The sequence below is a fragment of the Notothenia rossii genome (assembly GCF_949606895.1).
Source record: "Notothenia rossii genome assembly, chromosome: 2".
Taxonomy (NCBI): domain Eukaryota; kingdom Metazoa; phylum Chordata; class Actinopteri; order Perciformes; family Nototheniidae; genus Notothenia; species Notothenia rossii.
The window spans coordinates 32,760,341-32,781,512 of NC_136904.1; the positions used below are offsets into that span (position 1 = coordinate 32,760,341).

At 39.0% G+C, this 21,172-nt stretch overlaps 2 protein-coding genes across 3 annotated transcripts; one reads left to right on the forward strand and one right to left on the reverse strand.

Moving 5' to 3' along the window:
• Positions 1-2,667: 2,667 nt before the first annotated feature.
• Positions 2,668-9,894, forward strand: kiaa0895l (the record flags this gene model as incomplete). The annotated part of the gene is made up of 6 exons (XM_079666071.1): positions 2,668-3,375; positions 3,455-3,598; positions 4,943-5,075; positions 5,955-6,260; positions 6,625-6,722; positions 7,332-9,894. 6 exons carry the CDS (start codon positions 2,668-2,670, stop codon positions 7,491-7,493), a joined length of 1,551 nt encoding a protein of 516 aa, XP_079522197.1. The 3' UTR covers positions 7,494-9,894.
• An 885-nt stretch (positions 9,895-10,779) lies between these two features.
• On the reverse strand, positions 10,780-20,982 carry LOC307029922 (casein kinase II subunit alpha'-like). 2 transcript variants are annotated; one of them, XM_079666075.1, is made up of 13 exons: positions 20,713-20,982; positions 17,852-18,231; positions 16,522-16,633; positions 15,703-15,804; positions 15,503-15,553; positions 15,284-15,343; positions 14,738-14,821; positions 13,527-13,637; positions 13,314-13,415; positions 13,092-13,192; positions 12,200-12,348; positions 11,530-11,617; positions 10,780-11,246 (listed from the first exon to the last, which is right to left on the reverse strand). In XM_079666075.1, exons 2-12 carry the CDS (start codon positions 17,956-17,958, stop codon positions 11,544-11,546), a joined length of 1,053 nt encoding a protein of 350 aa, XP_079522201.1. In that variant the 5' UTR covers positions 17,959-18,231; positions 20,713-20,982; the 3' UTR covers positions 10,780-11,246; positions 11,530-11,543. The 2 variants fall into 2 exon arrangements, with proteins under 2 accessions (XP_079522201.1, XP_079522202.1); XM_079666076.1 differs by having other exon boundaries at positions 11,517-11,617.
• Positions 20,983-21,172: the final 190 nt, after the last annotated feature.

A 21,172-nucleotide genomic window follows, 5' to 3' on the forward strand; every position in this document is an offset into this window, starting at 1 on the left:
ATCTTAGATAAATAGATAGATAAATAGATACTTTATTGATCCAAAATTAGGAAATACAGGAGCGGCAGTGTGTTTAAGCATTAAAAATATGTTTAAAAAAAATTGAGTAATGGAATATTATGGAAGGCTGTTTGCGCCACAGGAAAAAAAAAAAAAGTCAATAAGTCAATATATTGACTTAGCTATCTCAATACATTGACTTACTATCTCAATATATTGACTTACTAACTCAATATATTGACTTATATCTTTTTTTTTTCATTGAAACAATTATATCAAATACAGAATAAGGCACATAGACATCAATGTTCATCATATAAGCGGTACAACTTCATATTAAGATACACAAATTAGCCATCAACTAGTTGTTAATTAACATGCATATTAGCAGTATATTGGCTCTTTATTAGTCATTATAAAACACTTATTGATGACTTATTCCACATGACCATATTTTACAAGTAATCTGTGTATGTTACAATTGCATGTATGAGATCATTAAGTGCCTTGTAACTTCTTTTTTTATAGTTTCACTCCGTTTGAATGTCAGTGGACTGCAAACAAGTCAATAAAGGAGCATGGCTGCTCATTCCCTGGCTCTCAAAAGAGTTTGGCGGGCTGTTTAATCTATGTTCACACTGAGACAGTACAACAGAGGGAGAGAGAACAGTACACCTAGTGTGTAAGTATACAAGCAGGTCACACAGTATGATCACAAATACATAAACTCTGTTAAAAATCGGTTTTTATAAAAAATTACAGGCTGCATTATGTGTTTTCAGCTTTGGAGAAACTTGACGTTTTGGTACATGTGTCTGAACCTCTCTTGAGTGGTTCATTAGTAAAACAGATATTTCAACGTGTGCCTACTTTGTTCATGTACTGTTGAGGTTGATTTCAGTAGTTGTGTGCTATAATGTATTTACAAAGTGTGAAGAGGAGGCAACTTTAGAATAGGGAACCTGTTCAGGTCAATTAGAGTCAAACTACTAGCTTATTGGTTATGAACAAGACAAGGGAACATAGAAATACCTAATTTTGAGTTATTTAGACATATTGAGGAGAGCATATTAAGACCAAAGCTCATATACAACAACTTCCTTCCTTGCAATAAATAAGGACTAATTACAGGGTTATTGAGGAAAAACTCTCAACTAATGGCCTATTACTTGTAGAATATGGTCATGTAGAATAAGGCATTAATAAGTGTTTTATAATGACTAATAAAGAGCCAATATACTGTTAATATGCATGTTAATTAACAACTAGTTGATGGTTAATTTGTGTACCTTAATATAAAGTTGTGCCGCTTATATGATGGACATTGATGTCAATGTGCCTTATTCTGTATTTGACATAATTTGGTTTTTTTTAAGGACGCAAAAGGTAGCGTCATGACGTACAGACGTAACCGGCGTAACGCGTCATATCTTCCAACACAACCGCCGCTTCCTTCCTGGCCGGCCCAGGCAGGCGCCTCAGGCCCCGCTCCTTACTGAACCGCTATCCGCTAATTACCATCATTCCCCGGCAAACACACAGCCTCCTCGGCCCGGTTTGTGGAGCTGAGGCCGGAATGAGTGAACGAAACGGCAGGCATCTTTAAAGAAGTCCTGGGACTCGCTGTTCCTCGGTAAGTAAGCTTATTTATTTAAGTTTGTGAGTTAAAGGGCTCTTTAAGAGTTGTCTTCAGAATTAATCCCTGTGTCTGTTATTTGGTCTACTGTCTCCATGGATAATTCAAAATTAAAATGTATTCTGTTCTTTCATGTAATATAAGTAACTGTTAGCTTAGTATGTTACTAGTGGTTAGCTGTATACTTTATGATTTCTGATTTCTGATGAGTGCTTTGTTCCTGTCCAGACAACATGGACTGTCTGTTTCCTGTTGGTTAATCTGTGTCCATACATACTGACACATTCACTGACATGCTTCTCAACTGTAATCTAATTAAAGCATCAGCAGTGACTGACAGTGACATCAGCCTCGTGTTCTCCTCTTTCATACCAGCAGCAACAATAAACAGCATCAGTGGTGGATTAAGTACATTTACTCAACTGCTGTACTTGGATAAACATGTGTGGTACTTGTGTTTACTTGAGTTTTTCACTCTTATCATTATACTTCTACTTCACTACATCTGAGAGGGAAATATTGTTCCTTTTACTACACTGCATTTGTCTGACAGGGATGAAGTGTGATACAATTCTCCTATTATTTTAAAAAAGTATTTCAAAGCTTTTTTGCTTCAGCCTCCCCCTGGATCAGCTGGAGATTGCATCATAACAAAGCTGTAACCCTAAGTTATAATACATTCTACTTTCAAAGATGATCTCATAGAATTTCTATATACAAAAGAGTTACAATTAAAACAACATTAAATATCTTCAGAAGAAAAATGCAACATACACCTAGTTGTATCAATCCAAAAACATAATATATGACATTAACATTTGAACATTTTTGCGCAGTGACTGCTTTTACTTTTTATAATGTAGGTTTGAATGCAGGACTTCCACCACGTGTAGTGAAAGACATCAACCCATTTTTTCCTCATCTGTCAAACAAACACCATCACTCGCAACAGTAAGCAGTATGCATGAATCTGTGTGCCCACAGCGTTGGGGCTGGAGGAAGGTTGAGACTGAGGCGTAGCGGGCGTGGTGATGGTGTTAGACTCAGTTGAAGTCTTCATGGATCAGGTTGAGGGTGAAAGTGTTGGGAGCAGCAGGGACCTGATGGAGCCAAACGTCCGAGCAGATCCAACCAAAGCCACACCTCCCGCCAAGAAGAGCAATGATGCCAAGAAAGAGAAGGTGTCCCAAAATGGACTTCCGACCGAGAAGAACAGCAGCCAGGCACAGAGGACGCCATCATCATCATCAAAAGGCGGGGCTACTCCAAGACCGCCTCTCCGCCGCCCCCTCAGCCTGGAGATGACACCCCAGCGGCTGAGAGGGTCTCAGGAGCAGATGGCAGACAGGCGGATGGTGCAGCCCCCTTGGCGCAGTGGTCCGGCCGCCCCCTCGCCCCCCACACGCAGCCTGACCAGCCCGAGCCTCGGCGCAGGCTGGATGCGGCGCAGCGAGAGCACCTGCTCCGTCAACTACTCCCTCGGTCTACGAGCCAGCAGGGGGCAAATGCGGCCTGCCACCTCCTTGCCACACATACCTAAGGGGGTGGCCGGGAGGTCACTGCCCACATCCTCCAGGCCCTGTCTGCTGGTGGCCCTCAGGCCTCTCAACCTGGAGCAGGAGAAGCAGACTTTCTTCCAGTCCGACTACAAGTACGAGCCTCAGTTTGAGTACGCCCAGCCGGAGCCGAGGAGCGTGTTGGACAAGTACCGAGAGGGATCCGGCCTCTTCCTGGAACAGGTACAGTACTGCACATCGGCACATATCACCTGTGAGTTCACATGATGATGGTGATGAAGATTTTTATGTTCCACTGCAGGCGGTTGGGATCATGGAGTGTGTCCTGAGGAAGTTTGGCTGCTATGAGAACTTCGAGGTGGTGACAGGCGGCAGCATCCTCCCTAAAAGTCAAGTCTGGGCTGCTGTTCGTAAATATCTGCAGAAAGAAGGCTGCGTGGGAGAGGTGAGTGACATGCAGCACAGACACTTAAACAACAGCAGGTATTTTGACGTTCAGCAGGAAAAAACAAAGGTTTTGGTTTTATTCAAGTGACCCACATTTAGGCCCAAAATGCTTGTATGCGCAAACAAATGCATTAAGTCTGAGCTGCCTTGCTCATGGACATTTCAGACACCCCAGCAGACGAGCTACCCGTCCAAACTCTTTATTTTTCGATCCGGGCAGGGACATAAACTTGTGACGATAATATTCTTCTACTTAATTGAATTGTTATTATTCACACCTGTGGTTTGATATATATCAACATGTGTGCAGAGTGTAGTTTGATAAAGGAAATCCAGTTAAGAAACAAGTTCTCAACATCTTTGATCTAATTTAACAATGCCCAATAAAAACGCTGTAGTAGAAATGTAAGTATAAAGCTTGCAGTGTTATCATCAATTGGTACAAGCTTTAGACTTTACTGTGAGAACTTGATGTCTGTGATGTCTTTAACACATAATACATTGTTGGTGGTCTTCACCGTGTTTACCCTCCCTGACCTACCCTGCTAAAATCACCCCATTACCGTCCTGCAGTGAGATTTGTTTGATGTTTTTTCCACCTGAACCTGAGCTTGGCACAAGTACATCACATATAACCACTAGCACACAAATTCAGCCTCTGGATATAACACGACTCAAAGAAAAGATTAAATTAACGTGTAGATACATCTGAAAATATATGAGGAAAAACAATGTAGGCATAACTTGACTAATAAACAGTAGAAAATTAGACAATTTAAATCATTCTTAATTTGTTAGTTAGTTGCAACCATATGCTTATTTTGCTGAGAAGTATTGAATTAGTCGTTCTCAGGTACTTCAAGATGTTAAGGTAATCCACTACATCTCAGTGGGAAATAATCATATTTTTTCCCCCCATAACAACTATTATTCCTCACATTATTTAATACTTTTCAGATTAAGATTTGACATAAAAAATTATGAAGAAATGGTGTAAAATACAAAAAAAATTCAAAGATTAAACCAATGTTTCCGTCTACTATGTCACGGAAGTAAACAAAGGAGTCCGATTGGTGCATTTCAGGCAGGTGTGTGGGGGACAAAATTCCTCATATAACACATTACAGGAAAGGGAAAACCTCCCAAAAGCAATATAGGGCAGCTAACAAACTAGGTCCGGCCTTGAGCAGCTACAGTTAACCTTTCTATTTGCCTAAGATGGAAACTGTTTGTACATTTAGTTCTGATTGAACACTCAAAATCGTATTGGTACGAAAAATCCAGCCAGGATTTGGAGGAGGAATAAGATATCATTAATAAGGATGTGTGTGCGTGTGTGCAGGTGGTGGTGCGTCTGTCCGACGAGCTGCTCTCTCAGGCGGTGATGGTGGTGGAGAGCTGTCGCCCCACCCTGACCATCAACCTGGCCGGAGCTCGGCAGTACTGGCTGGAGGGGATGCTGAGACATGAGATCGGTATGCTGCCGCTCAAACACAGAGAATCCTATCATTAACAAAGTAGTTGGATATTTAATGAATCATCAAACACAACAGGAATCTCTCAGTGAGTGTATTTGCAGAAGTTTCGAAGTTCAGAGTTGATTCATTCAGGTTTAAAAAAAAGTTTTTAATCTTTGCTCTCATTGACAAAATAGGGTTACACAACGACATCCTTTAATGCTGTACAGGAAAAACATTTAGTGTAACTAGCAGCTACAGAAACAGTAGTGTATTCACTGGGTGGAGAAGATAGAGGAAAACAATGGAACATGTTGACATTTGATCAGTAGGCATCATTAAATTCACCTTAAACTGACCCATCTGATACCAATAACATTAGCATGCTGATATCCGACCTGTTTGGAGAAAAAGAGGAGCACAGATGACATTTGGATAAAGGTTGTTTACCAGCGGGTTGAAAAGATGTCTCACAAAAGAAAAAACACAACCAACCTCATATAAAAATAATAATAATAATAATACATTACATTTATAAAGCGTTTTTCCTGGTGCTCAAAGCGCTTAATAATGAAATAGTATCCCAATAACATTTCCGTAAACCGATCAGTACTATCAGTCAGGTTAGCATCAGATACTACCTTCTCATAACAAGGCCATAGAAGAAAGAAAAAAACAGAACTAAACCAATTATAATGGAAGAAAAATTAACTATATGAATACAACTTACTAAAAACATGGTAGAAATAGGTAAGTAAACTGAAAAATGTAAAGAAACTAAGAAAAACGGCATAAAATAATGGATACAAAAATAAAATAATAGAAAGTGAAAAAAGGGAAATAAAATAACCAAAGATTCCATGTTGATTGACTCATGGCCCTTTATGCTCTCCTCAGGCACACACTACCTGCGCGGGGTGAACAACAACCTGCAGCCGTGGTGCACCACTGAAGGCAGGAAGCAGTTCGGCCTCAAACCGGCCAATCCCACAGAGGAGGGCCTGGCCAGCCTGCACAGCGTATTGCTACGGAAACAGCCCTACCTGTGGCGTGCCGCCCTGCTGTACTACACCGTGTACCATGCCGCCAGCATGAGCTTCAGCCGCGTCTTCAGCCACATCGCCCGCTTCGTACAGGACCCCGACGTCCGCTGGGAGTACTGCCTGAGAGCCAAGAGGGGGCAGACCGACACCTCGGAGCCAGGTCAGCATGCGCAGCACGCACGCACGCGCACACACACACACACACACACACACACACACACACACACACACACACACACACACACACACACACACACACACACACACACACACACACACACACACACACACACACACACACACACACACACACACACACACACACACACACAGTCTATGTCCAAATGTAATACAGCCTATTGTTACAAGATACCAATTGGAAAACAAGAAAGTAGCATTAATGTAGACTGAGAGACGAAACCCAGTCCTCTCCATAACTTATCTTTATATTATGAAGGGGTCTTCCTGAAAGATTATACTTTTATTTGATTTCTTCCTGCAAGTTGTGTGTCTGTTTTTCTCAGGTTGCTTCAGTAAAGATCAGGTTTACCTGGATGGGATCCTTCGTATCCTTAGGCATCGAAGGAACATTGACTTCAAGATGTTGACTTCTTTAGGCAAGGTCAGTGTCGTCAGCTTCAAATAATAAGAGCCTTTGTTCCTAATACAACGATTACTATATGGCAGGTAAGTAAGGAACCCTTATCTCTAAACCGCCTTTAACTTCTGTTAATAATGAAGTAGATGAACAACTTTAAACCAGTTCCTAAAATATCAAAAGATTATAATAAAGATGTCTTATCGGCTTGTTTGGATTGATTTTAAAAATGCAGACTCCTGTTCAGATTTAAAGAAGGGTGATGTGCAGCTTCTGACCCCTGCAGGACGTTTTCAGTATAAAATGTAATTCTATAAACTGAGAGGTCGCAATCAATTATTTTCCGTAACAGTTTCATACTGTATGGCTGTAGCATTGTCCTGGGGAAAAAAACAGCCCTTTTTTAGCTCTGTGAGGATTTCTGATGCATTATCCAAAGAAAACCAATCTGAAAAGTAACTAAAGCTGTCAAAATGTACCTCTGACAGTGATGTAGATAGTTGAATTAAATTAAATTCTCAAATACCTTTTTTAAATATGTAGAGTTTGAGAAAATGTACCCCCACCACTGTCCTAGAGGTGTTCCCCTCCACCGATGCACCTTCTTCTTCTTCTTCTTCTTCCTCTCTTCAGGTGTCTTTCGAAGACGTGGAGAGGCTGCGTCCCCTGGCTGTCCTCCCACGGACCAGAATCCCTCACTTCATGCGGGACCAGGAGCGTTACCTGCAACACTTGGATCACATCGTCTCCGTCAACGAACTGGACGATTCAGCGCTTCAACACCTGCTACCCTGAGACCCCCCCCCGCACCACCTGAATCAAAGAAGAAGACGTGGAGCACGTGGTGTGTTCGATATCACTAAAAGAAATCAGTATTATGCTTTATTTTAGCAAATTTTGTAAAAACTTGAATGTTACGAACAAAAAGGGACAAACACACTAACACCTCTATATACATTTTGTCCAATTGCATGTACCCTCCTCGCCTTTACTCCTATTATGAAGTTACCTCAATACTGCAACTCTGCGATGTAACCAACATTAAATATGTAGACTCATACATAATCACTGCTCTCAGCGCCTGTACAGGACACCACTATCATGTCATGTACAGATTTATACATAATCACATGCTTATTTATGCAATTATTTAAGTTTTTTACTTTTAAGAGAACACAATGAATGTCTCTGGTCTTAGCTTTATAACTTTTTTATTTTATACAGCATTGCTTTTATGCCTTAGATATTTTGCATTTTTAAAAAGACACCAAGCACGGACATATTATAAACCCTGAGGATATATTTACTGAGACCATGAATCATTAAGTTGTCAAGTGCCAGTGGACTTGGTGAAGTATTTAAGCTTTTCCAGGGTACTTTTTAAAGATATCAGTGTTATTAAGAAGAAAATCAGCTCTTACTGTCTAAGCAGTGTCCTTGGTGGTCTTTTCATATCAATAAGCTACTGTGATGTGACCCCTTCCCTTAGCTCCCCCTCTGCAGAAGCCAATCTTTCTCATGCTAAAGTGAAGGATATTTTTTTTTTACAGAAATGTAGATGAGAAGATTAATATTGGTCACATCTAACTGCTAGCCTCGCTCTGTCCGAAATATAAAAACAGCAATTGACCCTACACTGAGCATTGATTGAACAATCATAGCTTGGAAACTCAAATGTATCCATTGAGGCTAGCTCCATAGGGCTCGAAAGAGATAGATATGTTGTTTGAAAAATTGGTCTTACTCAAACCTAAAACCGAAGAACCAGGAGAAAGGAAAGGTTAATAAATAGTGGGTTTTTTTTGCTCAAATGTTAGCATGCCTCCAATCTCCAAAGCCAAGACGCATATAATTTTTGTTTATGTAGTTAAAGGCTACACTCATGACAAAAACATCCACTGTGCAGCCCTTTATCACAGTGTTTATGGTAATTTTAGCGGCTCTGTCCCGCTCCTTAATTTAGAGACATTTACTTTTCAGACGCGGTTCCAGATGTTGCCATTAACACATCAGTTAGAACCTCATTATGATAGCCTTTTCCTGTGAAGATAAAATCATGATATTTAGAAATACATGTATGCGTGAGAATGAGCAGTCGCAACCTACATGTTTTCTAACACAAGGACTAGCTATACTATAGCTACTAAAGGCTAATTATTGGCTTTAGCATCAGTCCTTTCGCATTATATGTGTACATTCATCAAGTGCATTTAAGAAACTTTACATTAATATATATCGACAATGAGTCAGCTATTCATAACTTTATTTTAATTAATGGAGCTAATGTTAGCTTAATAAGCTAATTACAGCCTTATGTATAATACAAAACTTGTACTTTTCAGAACAAAAGCAGAGCTGGTTTTTTGTATGTACTTTTGTACAACCAGAAATATTGCTGCAAATAACACTACATAAAAAAGGGAATTTAGAGCTAAGCTAGCTGTTTTTATTTATGCTAAGCTAACCGGTTGTTGCTTCATATTTAACACCAGCCATGTCGATATTAGTGGTATCAATCTTCTCCTCTAGCTCTCTGCAAAATAAGCCAATGAGTGAATTTGCAGTAATGTAGAACTTTTCTTTTACATGTAAAAAAAAAAGCGGCAATTTAAATTCACTGTCATGCTTTTAGAGAAGCAGCCATTCATCATGGTTCTTCACTCAGGCATGAGTCACTGGCTGAGGGGAAAGCGGGGGTGTTGTGGGTGTGCCTTCGATGGGTGTAAAGCTCATCTGCTGTAGCTAGCTGTGTGGTTTTAGACTGCTTTTTATTATGCGTTTGACACTTAAAACTTCAGATGTCAGTCAGGGCATTCAGTTTGGGCCAAGCCGTCTTTGAGCTGAAATAAAGCCGGGATGTGGGCTAAACAGCATTAGTAGTTCCAGTTTTTAACTCAAAAATACAACTTGACAAAATGTGAATTCTACTCATGTGATGCTTCTGAAATACTTTGGACCCAAAGACCATTGTGTAATTGAAAAATTGATTCTGCTGTGTTTACAAATTTAGCCATTGGGTAAGCAGATGTACGTTTTAAATTGGAGCAGGTGGTCGTATGCTGACCTCATCAAACCATTGCCCTGGATTCGCCGAAACGAATGCACCTATTTGTAACGCACGAATGTTGCACAAGTGTTTTATGTTCTGGAAAGCATCTTGAAGTTCCAGTTTATTTATTAAAAAGTACACATTTAATGAGCTCTCTGGTCTTTTTCATAAAGCATCAAAACAATCACTGCTGACAAATTCACCTAGGAAATGTTTCTTTTGTACATAAGAATGGACCCTGTGAGCCCCACAATTTAATACTCTAAATGTGACATTATGCATAATGAGTACTTATATTTTAGTAACACTTAAACTTACTAAGCAGGACATTTACCTGTAGCTATAATATTGCAACTTTTACTTTAAGTAAAAAAATTTGATATCTTCTTTCACTACTGGTAAAATCTCATCAGTCTGCAGTCGGATAGAAAAAAACGTTTCATACTATTATATATTAAATCATCAGATTATAACTCAAACATTAATGTAATAGCAGGATTGTACTCTCTGGTTGCTGGAGGTCATTTCTGCTCATGTTTTGGTTTTTGTAAAAGTACTGAAAATAGTGGGAAATGCCATCAAGTTTGTCTTGCTCAGACCTCAATATTAATACAAATGCATTACAATTAGGAGAAAAGGTAGTCTAGAACCATCAACTGTTCTTACATGAAATATTACTAGTATGATCAAAGTAGTTTTCTCTCATTGACTTATTGATTGTTGCAGCTACACTTTAATTAACTGTTGGGTAGTCACATTTTTGTAATAAACTTTTCACATGTTCTATTTACAAAAAAAAAGTAATTTGTTAAGTCTCTAAAGCTGTCAGACAAATGTAGTTGAGTAAAAAGTACAAATATTTCCCTCTGAATTGTAGTGGAGTAGAAGCAGAACGTGGCATGACAAGTATATACTCTGGAGTAAATGTACTTTTCCACCACTGCCATCTGGATTGTAGATTCGGCCATTTGAAAAACAGAAAAGGTGGAATTTCACCTCTTTCTGAGTCAATGAAAGTCCAACACACGCGTCTTTAAATAAAAATGGTTTATTCTCTTTCAATATAGCTTTTGTTCTATCCGTAGCAGAAAAGAGCCTCCATGCCACTCAGTGCTAAAACTGGATCTCAGGTCACCACAGCATCGTAATGACGGACAAACGTCTTACGGCACAACACTGGCTTGATACTGATCCAACAACAGTCACTTTGCTCATTTTAAAAACGGGTTGGGGGTGTTGGGAGGCAGGAGTAGGAGGAGGGTGGAGGAGGAGGAGGGGGGGGGGGGTTTGGATCTGATTTCAGACCTGATTTATCTGTGACTCGGACCAAGCAGCTCAGACCCCCCCCCTCCCCCCCTGGACTTTGTTAGGAGAAAGTTTAATCCGTGCGTGTTTTGTGTATGCTGCAAAATTGACATCTTGCTCCAGTATGGCTGTTGATGTGGAGGCAGAGGTTTCTGCCACGAAAAGGTCACAAGTTGAGGTAACGAAGATTCTTCCTGATTGGGCGAAAGAGGGACGATAAACAGACTAAATGTCAAACAATGATCATCTGATAGATTTTATAATAAGGAGAATTATAGAAAGTGCCATGCGTTTTACTGAGAGCTGTTTCTCTGAGTTTACTATGATACAAACGGGGTAGAAATAACGATAAAAAAAGTGTCAGTATATACAAATCAGAACAGGACTCAAACACATTAAATAAATATTAAAACCTTCATGAAAATATGATTTATATATAATGATATGAGTGTAAATATACATACATGCGTGGATTACCTGCTCTCTGGTTATCATGTTGCATTGGAGCTGCTTATGGCCTTTGTGCCGTCTGTGTTGGCATTTGCCTGTTCCTTCACCACAGGATCTGATGGGGAAACATTGGAATTTTTATTATCATTGACTGCATTTGATTTACTTATCCAGACCTCAGGTAAATGAAGTAAATACAGGTACGTATTTGTCCTGGTGCCCGACCAGTTTTATAAACATGCAGCAATGTCCATAAAAGGACATAAACATACCAGTGGAACCAGACTTGTAAAATGTGATGCCTAATTTATGTCAACTTTAAATTAAGTGTGTAACTATGAATTTACGAGGCGATTAAGCTCTTTTGAGTAGTAGTGAAATATGGAATTCAGTTTGATAAGGAAAATATAATTTACTGTACACGTTTCATGTTCTTTCTTCATGATTTATTTAGCAAATGTGGATTAGAGAGGGAGAATCCTTGTGGCTAGATTTGATCTGATTGCAAAGGTGAGAGTTAAACAGACTCTTTAATCTGGACTGATATTTAAAAGTGAAAATAAAATGTACCTCAAACACACACAGCGTTTTTAACAATAAGTAGGAGAGGAGAAACTAGATCTGTAATCTATAATTGACTGGTGGCAGTATTTAGAAAACATGGATTCTGTCCGTATGTGTTGGTGTGAGTACTAACAGAAGTATGGGTGCTGCATGGCCTCGGCAGCGGTCAGCCTCTGCTGGTGGTCGTAGCGCAGCAGCTTGTCCAGCAGGTCCAGAGCCTCCGGACTCACCAGGTGCTGGTTCTCCGACTGGATGAACTGCTCCCAACGCTTCCTCGTTTGTCTGCACACAAACATTTATCATGACTAAAATGTCTCTTTTTTGTTATGTGAATTAAACAGTTGTGGTGACAATCCAACAGTACTAGCAGCTTTGACTTTTTAAACATTTACTAAAGCAAGGGTGTAATCTAATAAGATTAACAATGATGGTGTTTTATTAAAGTGTGACTGTTAAACCTACAATACCAGGACACTGATGCGGCTAAATAGAAATCAACTATTGTTCACTTTATAATTTACACTTGTGCTTTTCCTACTGTCAAAACGTCAGCTTTTGGTTCAAACACACTCCCTCAGTTAAAACTTTCAGAAAAAAAGAGTGTGTTTTGAGTAGTTATCCTTTGCATATACTAAATGCTAAAATCTGGTTTATGGAACCAACTGCAGATTTCTTAAATACCTCAATTTAAAAAAGGATATAATTACGTTTTCATTATGCAAAAAGGTAAGTTTGTTTTTAAACAGAGCAGATGTCCAAACATGGGCAACAGTGGATCAAATGACTAAAGGTAACATGAAAGGGGAAACTGACCATTTTCAGTACTCTAGTCTTATGACGCACAAAAACAAAAGCAGCTAAAACAATGTAATACATAGCAACATATTCAAGACAAACATGTTGTATAAAACTGCATCTTTGACCAAATACATTGCCAAAGAAACAACTTGTTCACGTATTGTGTTTTATAGCATGTGTTTTGAATATATTTGATTATGTTTCTGGTAATAAATCCTGATACTCACTGTCCCAGCAGGTCTTTGAAGCGAGTGTCCAGTTCTATGTGATATTTGTGCAGGTAACCAAAGAGCTCATCGGTGCCCAGAACTTTAGCAATGCGGACCAGCTGGAAAAATAACAAATGCAATCCCTTAATTACATATTTTGGATACATTGGCAAGTACAAATGCATCCCAATATTTAGTTCTTGATTTGACATTTGAATGTTCAAATAATAGACTGGTCACCTGGTCGTAGTTGTCCTGGCCGTGGAAAAACGGTTCCTTCAGAAAGATCATGCTGGCCAACATGCAGCCTAGACTCCACATGTCCAAACTATAGTCATACATCTGGATGGAGGAAATAAAAGAAAATAAGACACCAAAAAACGATTTAAAAGAAGACAAGGACTTGTGTGTTTTGTCCTCATTTGAAGAGTAAATATCTGTAAAAGCATTTACCTGATAGTCCACTAGCAGCTCAGGGCCTTTGAAATAGCGCGAGGCCACCCTGACGTTGTATTCCTGAGCGGGATGGTAAAATTCTGCCAAACCCCAATCTATAAGACGCAGCTGAGACACAGAGAGGGAAAATAAAAAGTTTTACAATGCAGTGTAACACTTCAGCATCAATCTTTTTTTACATTTTAATATCGCAAATTAATTTAAAGGTGGGGTAGGTAAGTTTCAGAAACCGGCTCGAGTGCACTAAAATTTGAAAGTGCACAGCCAAAAAGAATCCGCCCCTTCCTTCAGACTTCCTTACAGAGCACCTCCTCCGCGAGAGCAGGCTGCAGTAACGTTACATATCAGGCAAAAGCTAAACACATCTAGGTTAGCAATACTACACAGCCAAAGCAACTCCGATATTGACTCTGGTTTGACTTCTCCTAGTTCCCACTTTCTTTTTGTTCTTAATTTGCTCCGTTACATTTTTTCTTTTGCGACCAGTAGACGATGTTGAACCTAACTCTGCCATGTTGCTGGCGAGTCATTGAAGAACTGCTGCAATGCATGCCCAATGACGGCACGCCCAATGAGGGCACAAGATACATTTGTGCGTGCACGAGATGGAAGGCTGACAGACAGGGCGGCAATCCAATCCGTTTAGCCGATTGGTTGTAGTTTTTACAGTACTACGGCTTCCACAGATGACATTTTTTTATGGATTTGTTGTCAAAGCACTTAAGATATTCATTGCTATCGGGATGTTAAGAGCATTCCATGGAATATAACAAAAAGTGTATCTCGAGCCGGTTTCTCAAACTTACCTACCCCACCTTTAACTGTTTATTTTCTTTGGAAATGTTACCAATACATTTTTTAGGTTTATTCATAATTTTTTTAATGCACATTCTTACTTTAACTTAAGTTTATTTAATCTCCTTTTAAAATCAAGCTAATATCACAAAACCCAAGAAGAAAACCAAAAGTATTCTTCTGACACATTCTTTTATGTGTGTTAGATCGGCCACAGCTAACTTTTGAGGTGTTTCCTAAAAGTGTCATAATATCCTTCATTTTGTTAATGTTAAGATGACTTGGGCTGGTGGCAACTTGCATGGCAGCCAAAGCCTCTGTATGAATGTGTGTGAATGCTCACTTGAACATGTAAAGCGTCCTGAGGGGTTGTAAAGAATGGTAAAGCGCTCTAAAAATGTCGTAGCCAGTACCTTTCTCATCTGGTGGTCGATCATCACATTGTGGGGCTTCACGTCCCGGTGCATGATCCCCATACTGTGGCAGTAGTCCAGAGCCTTAGAGGAGACAGAGACACACAGTCAACACTGCAGCCAGTCTGTAACAGTCCATGTTGCCCTGCTCTCTCTTTATCCTAGTGGGTATCACCGCTCCAGATTTCTCTTCTCAATGATTAAACAAAGTCAGGACTCATAAAGCCAAAAGGAAAATAACTAAGGTTGTTTTCATTATTGATTGCTAACTTGATTGTATTTTGTTCTACTTGATTAATCATTTAATCAATACAAATGTCAGAAAATAGCAGAATGCCTAAGGTTACATGTATGAAACTTCCAAATCCTGACTTTTTACAATTTCCTCAGCATTAATCTGCTTACTGTCTATTACTGAAGATAACCCTATAAATGAACGTCCACACTCAGTTTTTTGTTTAAAAGTGGTAAACAACAGTGAGTATTCCATAAATAAGTCATTATAGAATTTAGATAAATGGAAAGGTAGACAAAATGTGTTTTTACCTTGAGCAGCTCATACATGTAGAAACGGATATCATAGTCAGTCAGCTTCTGGTAAAGCTCCTGCAGAACAACAATGTTTGGAGAAATGATTAAAAAAAAACTGAGCAGCTCAACTGGTGTCCATACACAATACACTCTTACTAGAGGGTTATTATGCATTTTATTAATAATGATACCAATGGTCGTTCTACACGTATGATGACGGCCAAACTTAAGTACCTTAAAATCTGTGTTATTGATGCACTCAAAGACAAGCGCTGGTGTTCTGGACTGCAAAGAGAGGACAACACAAGGCTTAACTGAGGACAGCAGCAGGTAGGTGGAGATCATTATCACACACTCACACACACGGTTACTCGCATGACTGGATTATCTCCACTGGCGGGCCCACATGCATCAAAGGGATGGATCTAACTCACCACCGGGTCTTTGACTGTGTCCACCAGGCGGATGATGTTGGTTCCTCCACGCAAGTTTTCAAGAATTTTGATTTCACGTTTGATCTTCTTCTTCTTGACGGGCTGCGGAAGAAAACAGGTGGTTCAAAATACAACAATCTGATGATGAAATAAATAAATGTACGTTTCTAAATGGGCCCCCTATATTTATATATTCTCACTTGGAATTTAGCAACATTTGACCAGCAGAGGTTGCTACAGTGAGACTCTGAGGCTTCTTATTGAGTGCAAATTGGTAAATCAGCATAACCCACCAGACCAGATCAAGCAGATGAAAAAAAAGAAAAAGAAAAATTGTATTTGCCTTTTTCAGTGCTGTTGCTCAATACTGGAACAAGTCCCTCAGACACAAACTCATTGGAAAATAGGAGCTAGTTAAAGAATAACTCAGGTATCTTCGAATGATAGCAGTTTGTCTTGGACAGCGCCATATATCTATCAATATGCTTACTTTGTCACTGATTGTCATTGACGTGTAGACAACAAGGATATTTAAACTGGGAAAAAAATCAGAACACTTTTGACAGGATTTGGATGGACGGGTGTAACTTTATATTAAAAAAAGAAAAGAACGAAAAAGCCATCTGCTGTGAGGGCTGCTGAGATAATCTTGGTGTGAATCCAGATAATAAGCTAAAATATACACAGTAAAAAACTACATTTTAACAGTATATCCAATTCAGAACGATTTGAAAAATAAATGTAGTCACGACTGAGCTGTCCAGACGGTTGGAAAACAAGGTAGGAAAATGTCACATAAAGGAAAAAAATAAGACTCACCTTGAGGATTTTCACCACAACTTTTTCATTGTTGGTCACATTTATGGCCTCGAACACTTCACTGTACTTCCCTCGACCCAGTTTACGCACCAACTGATAGTTGTCTTGATTGCTGAGAAAGAGAGGAACATTTAGCTACATTTAAACAAAAATAGATCTTCATGAGCAAAAGCAACTGTCTCCTTTTTAAGAAGACTAGTAAAGAAAAATCAATAAATTACTAACCTTTCAAAAATTAATAACTGAACACTGTCTGTTTTAAATGTTTGTTTCTGAAATCCTTAGGTTTGGAGTCTTGGTTGGACATATTAACACATTTGTAGGTGTCACCTGGGTCTCTTTGAAATTATACCAGGCATTTTTTCGGACATACATTTTTTTATATGTATATATTCAATAGATTTACAGCTTAAAGGTGGGATAGGTAAGTTTGAGAAACCGGCTTGAGATACACTTTTTGTCATATTCCATGGAATGCTCTTAACATCCCGATAGCAATGAATATCTTAAGTGCTTTGACAAAAAAATCCATAAAAAAAATGTCATCTGTGGAAGCCGTAGTACTGTAAAAAGCACGACCAATCATTTTAGCCGGCCCGGCTAAAGTAACTGGATGGCCTACCTGCATGTCAGCCTTCCATCTGTGCACAAACTTATCTCGTGCCCTCATTGGTCATGTGCGCATTTGTGTGTGTTGGAGGAGGGGCTCTGTAAGGAAGTGGCAGATTTCTTCCAGCTGTGTATTTTCAAATTCTAGCGCACTCGAGCTGGTTTCTCCAAAATGACCTACCCCACCTTTAACTGTAACTTTAAATATTTTAAATGAGTGAACTTAAAAGTAATGTTTAAAATCCAATGTTGGGTTCTCAAATAAAAACAAAATGTGTGGTTGACAGGGCAGAGACTCATGCAAATAAAATCACGATAATAACTTTGTCTCATATGAAAGACTCACTTAATTTTCTATATAAAACATCATCCATTTCTATTTTATATACTGGTTTTTGTATAAATATTTCATTTCTGTTTGTATAAGGAAATGCAGTAAAACAATGTACACTTTAAGGACTGTCTTCGACAGGCTGCTATCTTTTCAAAATCGATGAAATGCTAACACTGTCATAAAAATTGTCTCAGTAAAAGTATGTGTTGAAAACAAGGATATATATACAAAAGACATATTCTGCACACAATCAAATTAGACAAGATTTCGATGGACGGTTGTAACTTTTTTACACAAAAGAAGCCACCCGCTGTGAGCAGAATGAAACAATATTTTGAAATGCAGCAATGGAATAAGAGCCAATAAATAGTAAAACACTAACTCTACCTCCAGTTTGGCACATGCGCGTCATAGTCCCAATACTCTCTGTTCTTCTGTGTGTTGACATCGGTGTACACCCGAGCCTTGCTGCTGGCCGGCGTGGATCCGGGCATAGCTAGCTTCGCGGCTCCGTGTCGAGGACCTTTACCTCCCTCTGAATGCTTCGTGGCTCGATACTGGAAGGCAGCGCAGCGAGTCTCCAGAATTTGTGGCTCTAAGAAGGTCTCTGTGCTTTGCTTACCATCTGCTTTGGCTGCTTGCGCCCTCTGAGGAAAGGCGTCAGGCCGGTGTGATGCAGCGGTGGTGCAGACTGACAGAGCTACGATGACCGAGTGTGTGAAGCCCCTGAGCAAGATGTTAGGCAGGATGGGATGAAGAGCCGCCAGCTGCAGGAACAAACAGGGAGAAAAGAGAGAATAACCTGAGGCATTAATAACAAGAGGTCAGAGTTGCCTTCTGATTTGGAAATAAAGCAAACAATATTTCTTGTATGTAGGGCTGCAACTATTTTTTCTATGTATTTATTGTTTTACATTGATGGTTTGGACTGTAATACAGTTGTGAAGTCACACAGAGCAAAATATACTACCGATATCTGGCTGCTTTAAAAATGCTACTATTTATATTTTCTACCTTGAGATTGTACTTATTTGAGTACAAAGGAGCCCCACGCCCCGTGTTTTTGTATTATTATTAATATAATATATATATATATAGCATCAAATTGCAACTGAAGTAATCTATCTACGGTCACTTTGTGCTCTTTTATTAAATAAACTTAACGCTTACATTTTAAATCATGAGTTTAATGTTTTTGACCAAAAGATACACTCATGCATTAATCAATAACAATAAACCACAGCTCCTCACTCTGCTCCGGAGGATTTAAAATATATATACCCCCCCCCCCCCCCAAGGCAGCAACCCCCCAAAGCAGTAAACCTAGGGGAAACACAGAATGTTGTTCTCTTTGCTGTTACATTGTAAATGTACCTGCTTTGCGATGAATAAAGGATTTCACAAAGACCAGAGATGTAAAATTAAAAAATAGGCACTGATTCAATTTAGATTATTTACAAATCAATCAACTCATCATTGCAGCTCTACAGTGTTATACTCCACATGTTTTAAGCTGTAAAAATTCGCATGAGAGTAACACTAATTGACGATTTAAAGATTAGGATTTGTTCAAATTAAAAAAGAAAGATTTCACTACCTTTTCTCAATGAAGACCACAGTAGAGTGAGTGTAGACCAAAAACGACCACCCTTTGACTTGTTAAACCTGGACTAGATTAACATGGAGACCCTACAGAGTGCTGCAAACCCAGAGCAGTATTTTTGGAACTGTCTGTCTTTTGCTTTTTTTCTGATCAGGCTAAAATCAGACAAGGTCAACCTGAAAAACCACTGCACCTAAACAAGGAGACCTTGTACACAGAACAAACATCCAGTTGGTGACACAATGTATTGTCAGGTTGTGTAACCCTCCAAGAACACAGCTTCCCCATGCTCACAGACTATTTTATCAGTCCTCTTATAAGATAACAAAAATAAATGGTAATGTCACTGCTTTTTCAAAACCAATACCATCTTAACTTTAAATCTAAAACACTTTACTGAAAAGGTGTTGAACCTGTACTTGATACACGAGGAATTCTTAACTCTTTATGCACAGGTTCCAATTTAAGATAGTGACGCTTTTATTCTATTTTTTATTTAAGGAAAAAGACAAGGGCAATCTCCAACTAAAATATCTCTGAATTGACATAGCTCTCAACAAATGTATTTTGAGTTGGTCATTTAACATTCAACATTTAGAATCATTTATTTTATTTCCATGTGACTATCTTTGACAGAGACCAGAGATACAGACCACAACCGAACAAATAACCCTATTCTTACACATAAATATGAACACCTAGTTTCAGAATGGGAACGGTTTATTATCAGAAGGAAAACCCCCAACAATGCCAGATCATTCGTAAATCTGGATGGATTAAAAAAGAACCGTTAGATTTGTGATTAATCCTATTTTTAAAAAGAGAAAATCTATCGTTTTTTCTCATCAAACCTGGAGAGGGTTAACAATTATATTCAATAAAACGGTCTAAATCTCCTTTTCATATCGTCAATACATTTTCTCTATCCACATCACAACAACCCAGGGTTAGACAAAGTATTGCTGCAACAGACAAACATAAATGCAATTCAGTTTAAAACATAGGTTTAGGTTTGTCGAAGCTTTAAATACCTCAACGAAAAACAGAAAAGGTGTGATTTCACATCATTTTCTCGTTTGGATCACTTTAGACCAGGCCTAGCTTTATTGGAAACCAGGTATTTGAACTTGTAAAACCTAAACTAGATCAGCTTAGAGACCCTTTACTATAATGAATTATGGTAAACCCATGTCTTATTTAGTTTGCCCCTAACCCAGCCAACAATTTAATGTAACTACCTTTAGTTAACGTTACATTAAACTGTGTGGACCCCGTCACGACACGGGCTCTCCGGGGCCTTTTTCACCGGCAAAACAGGTGAAATGTGCAATTAAATAAGAGATTACTTAACAAAAATAATCTTGATTAGCGTCGAGTTATCCTAAAATGTAGACATATCTGTGAGGACTTACACCATTTGCGATATTTCATCCTACGCTAACTAGCTAGTTACGGTGACCTAGGCTAGCTTACTTAGCAAAACAGAAAATCAAAAAATGTAAACCTTGAACGAGAAATACACTATCATACAAACTGTAATGGATTTTAAGGTCAAATAGACACGTATAAACTACAAACTACTCATTAGTGTCGACATTTGATAAAATGTGAGATCAATAACGGGGGCTAAAGTTAGCCAGCTAACCTCGTCGTAGAAATATCCGAGCTCACAGGAAGTCCGCCCGACATGAACGTTAGCTCGTTAGCACCTCGTTAGCCGTGCGTTGCACTCCGTACAGCTGGTGCAGCAGCTCCAGGTTTGACGACAGTGATAATGTGTGTGTATATCAGCAGTTTCGGTGATATATTAATTTCCTCGGATGGGTGGTGGAGGTACATTTAGCAGCGGTTCGTTAGCAGAACCAGGATGCTCTTCCCTCTTGCGGTAAACATCACCCGGATGTGAATCAAAAGCTCAATGACCCGACAATGCAACAAAAAAAGAAGCAATTAAACATACCTTGGAAATAATAATAATACCAAAAAAAGAGAAACGATTTTTTGTAAGAATGTATTTAGATCAAGATGTATATCTAAAGATGTAGATGCTCCACTACTTTTTGAAAGAAAAAAAACATATATAAATATAAGAGCAAACAACACAA

Bases quoted from the DNA above. Each gene is read 5' to 3' on its own strand.
- LOC307029922 (XM_079666075.1), bottom strand. From the start codon at position 17,958: ATGCCCGGATCCACGCCGGCCAGCAGCAAGGCTCGGGTGTACACCGAT. The intron at 15,554-15,702 runs GTGAGTTAGATC...CTCTCTTTGCAG, and splicing joins ACACAGTCAAAGACCCGGTG to TCCAGAACACCAGCGCTTGT. The intron at 13,416-13,526 runs GTAAATGCTTTT...TCCTCCATCCAG, and splicing joins AGCTGCTAGTGGACTATCAG to ATGTATGACTATAGTTTGGA.